This window comes from Hylobates moloch, unplaced genomic scaffold (genome assembly GCF_009828535.3).
Source record: "Hylobates moloch isolate HMO894 unplaced genomic scaffold, HMol_V3 SCAFFOLD_5, whole genome shotgun sequence".
Classification (NCBI taxonomy): domain Eukaryota; kingdom Metazoa; phylum Chordata; class Mammalia; order Primates; family Hylobatidae; genus Hylobates; species Hylobates moloch.
The window spans coordinates 102,913,164-102,917,632 of record NW_026652280.1 but is presented as its reverse complement, the minus strand read 5'-3'; the positions used below and the strand labels follow the sequence as shown (position 1 = coordinate 102,917,632).

Here is a 4,469-nt window from a genome sequence, read left to right as displayed (position 1 = left end):
AGAGGGCGAAGCAGGAAATGATTTAAATACCTAAACTGATCAACATTAAGATATGATTATTTCACCCAATTTACCACCTAGATTTCACTGAATCAGAAAACCCTAGAATTGCTGCTCAAAGAACCAAAAAGCCCTTACGTGAATACTAGTACTCAAAAACATCCTTGCAGGGAGATACAGCAGAGGATGGGGGAAGAAATACATTCTCAATCTCTTAAATAGAATTAAAGGTGAACTCGACATATAGGTTTCTTTTTTGGCTTTGTGTTGCTTTACCTCTGGTGCTCACATAGCTTAGTACCGGTAGGATTTCTGTTCTTGCATATAGTCATAGAGGGGGTTGGGAGCAGTAGCTCCCTTGGTAGGGTGACCACGCTGTTCTCTGCTTTGGGGCCTCCCACTGCTCTGAGTTGGATAGAAGGATGGTTCAGTGTGTCTTTTCTGTGAGCCTTGGCTCTGGTCATCCTCTTTCATGTGGAATTTTTCTCTGTTAGGACAGCTTCTCTGGGTCACTTGGGATTTTTGATTCTGAGGTCCTTGATACCTCTCTTTCTCCTCATAGTTTTTTCTATTATGTTGTTGCTGATGGTTTTGATCCTCTTCATGGGTTTGCCTGTCTCGTCTCTGATGGTTCTGCTCATCTTCATGGGTTTGCCTGTCTCGTCTCTGACGGTTCTGCTCATCTTCATGGGTTTGCCTGTCTCGTCTCTGACGATTCTGCTCATCTTCATGGGTTTGCCTGTCTTGTCTCTGACGGGTCTGCTCGTCTTCCTGGGTTTGCCTGTCTCGTCTCTGATGGTTCTGCTCATCTTCATGGGTTTGCCTGTCTCGTCTCTGACGGTTCTGCTCGTCTTCATGGGTTTGCCTGTCTCGTCTCTGACGGTTCTTCTCGTCTTCATGGGTTTGCCTGTCTCGTCTCTGATGGCTCTGCTCATCTTCGTGGGTTTGTCTGTCTTGTCTGTGGTGGTTTTGCTCATCTTCATGGGTTTGCCTGTCTTGTCTCTGATGGTTCTGCTCATCTTCATGGGTTCGCCTGTCCTGTGTCCCACATGGACCTTCCTGATCCTCATGGCTGTGTCTATCCCAACTTTGATGGCCCTGCTCTTCCTCTGCCCAGTGGCTCAGCCCCTCACCATGACTCTGCCTGGTCTGGGCCTGTCTGTGGCCCTGCTCACTACTGCATGATTGCCAGTCTCTCCCTTTGTGACAAAGTGGTCTTTCTTGTTGGATTTGTGCTAAGAGTTTGTGTTGGTGGTGTTGGCTATCCTCTTCAGGCTCCCATACCTGGTGGCCGTTCTGCTGTGAGTCCCTAGACTGGAATCCCTGTCCCTGGTTTTGGTACCCTTCCTGTCCTGGAGTCTGTTGACTTAGCCTCCCTGATCTTCCTGATTGTTCAACATAAGAGGCTTTTCTTGTTCCTTCAGTCCCTTGTAAGTACTTATTTTGCCCTTGTATTTCCCCAGTCTGTGATTGAATATAGTGGGAACTCTGGCCTTGTCTGTCTGTCTGACCATAATGATAGCTCTGGCCTTGTCTGTCTCGCTGACCATAGTGGGAACTCTGACCTTGTCTGTTTGGCTGACTGTAGTGGGAATCCTGGCCTGGTCTGTCTGTCTGATCATAATGATAACACTGGCCTTGTCTGTCCGTCTGACCATAGTGGGAACTCTGGCCTTGTCTGTCTGGCTGACTGTAGTGGGAACTCTGGCCTTGTCTGTCCGTCTGACTGTAGTGGGAACTCTGGCCTTGTCTGTCTGTCTGACCGTAATGATAACTCTGGTCTTGTCTGTCTGTCTGACCATAGTGGGAACTCTGGCCTTCTCTGTCTGGCTGACTGTAGTGAGAACTCTGGCCTTGTCTGTCTGTCTGATCATAATGATAACACTGGCCTTGTCTGTCCGTCTGACCATAGTGGGAACTCTGGCCTTGTCTGTCTGTCTGACCACAGCCTAATTCCTGACCTAGCCTCTCAGACTGTCCACAATAAGAGCCTGATTTCTGCTGATTTGTCTGGTTAAAGCGAGAGGCTTCTCCAAGTGTTTCAGATTGTTGTGCAAGTCTTTCAGACTGACCATAATGAGAATCCTGAACTAGTTTTTCACACCGATTTAAGGCAAAGATATGTCCCTGCCATTTAGCCTGGCCACTGGTAGATTTGTGACTCACTTTTTTATCAGAGCTGGAGTCTTGACTTTGTCTCTCTGACTGATCAAAGCTGAAATCCTTGTCTCGCCTCTCAGACTGATTGTGGTGAGAATCTCTGTCTTGTCTCTCAGGCTGACTGCGGTGGGAATCTCTGTCTTGTTTCTCAGACTGACCATGGTGGGAATCTCTGTCTTGTCTCTCAGGCTGACCACAGTGGAAATCTCTGTCTTGTCTCTTAGGCTGACCATGGTGGGAATCTCTGTCTTGTCTCTCAGGCTGACCATGGTGAGAATCTCTGTCTTGTCTCTCAGGCTGACCACGATGGGAATCTCTGTCTTGTCTCTCAGGCTGACCATGGTGGGAATCTCCGTCTTGTCTCTCAGGCTGACTGTGGTGAGAGTTCTGCCTTTCTTCCTCGTGCCTCTGTCTGTGTTGTCTGCCTGTGTTTCCTGGGAACTTACGGTCTTGTGCTCCTTTCTGCCCCCTTTCTTGCTGTGAGGTCCTGCCTCCATATGACTTATTGTCTAGCTTATGATAGCAGGCTTGGACCAACTGGAACACCAACAAGAGATACTCATGAAAATCAACATGTCCATCTCGGTCTCGATCTAAGAGGTTCAAGATGGTTTCCACAGTCTCTGGGTCATTTGGTCTCTGTTAGGAGATAAAACAAAGAGCAAAATCAGATGCTGTCCTGTGCATACTAAGATGTGTATCAGTGTTCATGCCCCAATCAATTCGGTGCTGTATAGACCTTCCTAGGTTGAAAAACCATTAATTTGAAGTGGTGTGAACTTGGCGCTAGTCTTTGACCAGCTGGTTCTCAGAACCTTGCTGGATCAGTGGGAGCCTGACCACAGGGAGTAGATACACTTATTTAAAATCAGCTCCATTAGTAATTAATTTGATTCATTTCAAAGTTATCCCATTCCATCACAGGCTATATCCTAGTTGTTTACCCCCTTTTTTTTCTCACTGCACTGTGAGATCCTAGAAGGAGGGGGAGCTGATTTTATTCATGTTTGTAACCCTTGTGCCTAGGGGCATAGAGCAGGTGCTCAGTGACTCTTTATTGGTTGAATGAATGAATACATGAAAAGATGTGTGGATAGCACTAAATATAGAAATCAAAGTATGAATCTTAGGTTTTCTTCTGAGAAATTATTCTCTGTTACCTTGAAGTTATTCTCTCTCCTGTTCAAATTCAGATACAAGGAGGGGTGTGTGTGTATGTGTGTGTGTGTGTGTGTGTGTGTGTGTGTGTGTGTGTGTGTATGCTGGGGGAGAACTACTAAGGAGCTGCCTGAAATTCCTTTTGTTACAGGGTGGAGCAAGCCCAAATAAAACAAAACATCCAACCCTGGTGCAGGTGTCAGAGTCATTCACACTTGATCTCATGGGGCTATGTGTCTGTGTATCTTACCCGGAGGATGTCTCCAAACTCAGCCAAGAGCAGTTGTTTCAACTCTTCCTTGCATAGTAAGGCACAGTCCGCATTCCCTTTGGCATATTTGTGGAATACCTCGATCACACTGAGTATGCTATTCAGGAGTTGAGCCATTTTGACAAGTACAGGTGAACCTAAAAGAAGAAACAAGATTTCTCCTGCCCTTAGGATAATGACCATGAGACAGCATTTCCAGAGGGCAAGTGACCCCTCTGGATCTGGGAAAAAGTTTAAGAAGTGAGATAGCCCCTTCTTAGCTGTACCCCTCCCTTGCCCTGACTCACAGTCAGGGACCAAATATCATTGCTATAGTGGGAGATGGTGCAAACTTGGTTCCCTTGCTATAAAAAGAGACAATTTCTTAAAAAACAAAAAATGCATTGCAGGTGTTTTACATATCCCATCCTCTACTCCAGGCAGGATTCACCGGATTGAAAATCTCATATTAGAACAAAAGGAGGGGAGGCCAGGAAGCCCAATAGAGGCAGGAACAGAAGCCAGCATAGTAGGGCATAATTTTCGACTAACAACTAGCAAACCGGAGAGGGCACTAAATAGATCCCACTGAACAGGTTTCAGTCTTGTAACGAGGCTTTCTTAAGCAAGGAAGAAGGCTGAAAGTCTCTCTTCACGGTCTAAGGAAGCTTTCTGGGAGGCTAAATTCCAGCAAATGCTTCTGGCCTGGATGATTTTGGGATATGCTTATAAAATGAAATCAATGAATATAAAAGCTGTTACAGATAAAAATAGCAAGTGGGTACATAGCCAAATTAAGGGCACAGATTATAGGAGGTATATATAATCAGTTAGGTTCACATTGGCCATGCTGGGAGACGGGTCTTTTGAGATCTAAATCTCAATTACATTTTTTTCTTGT

The 4,469-nt window shown here is 45.8% G+C and overlaps 1 protein-coding gene across 1 annotated transcript; it reads right to left on the bottom strand.

Annotated features, from left to right (window-relative positions):
* Positions 1–294: 294 nt before the first annotated feature.
* Positions 295–3,706, bottom strand: RPTN (repetin). Its single transcript, XM_032151546.1, has 4 exons — positions 3,569–3,706; positions 2,466–2,799; positions 992–2,330; positions 295–739 (listed from the first exon to the last, which is right to left on the bottom strand). The coding sequence occupies exons 1-4, from the start codon at positions 3,704–3,706 to the stop codon at positions 295–297; spliced, it is 2,256 nt and encodes a 751-aa protein (XP_032007437.1).
* Positions 3,707–4,469: the final 763 nt, after the last annotated feature.

Bases quoted from the DNA above. Each gene is read 5' to 3' on its own strand.
- RPTN (XM_032151546.1), bottom strand. From the start codon at position 3,706: ATGGCTCAACTCCTGAATAGCATACTCAGTGTGATCGAGGTATTCCAC. The intron at 2,331-2,465 runs GTGGTCAGCCTG...GACAAGACAGAG, and splicing joins ACAAGACAGAGATTCCCATC to ATTCCCACCATGGTCAGTCT. The intron at 740-991 runs GCAAACCCATGA...GAGACAAGACAG, and splicing joins AACCATCAGAGACAAGACAG to GCAAACCCATGAAGATGAGC.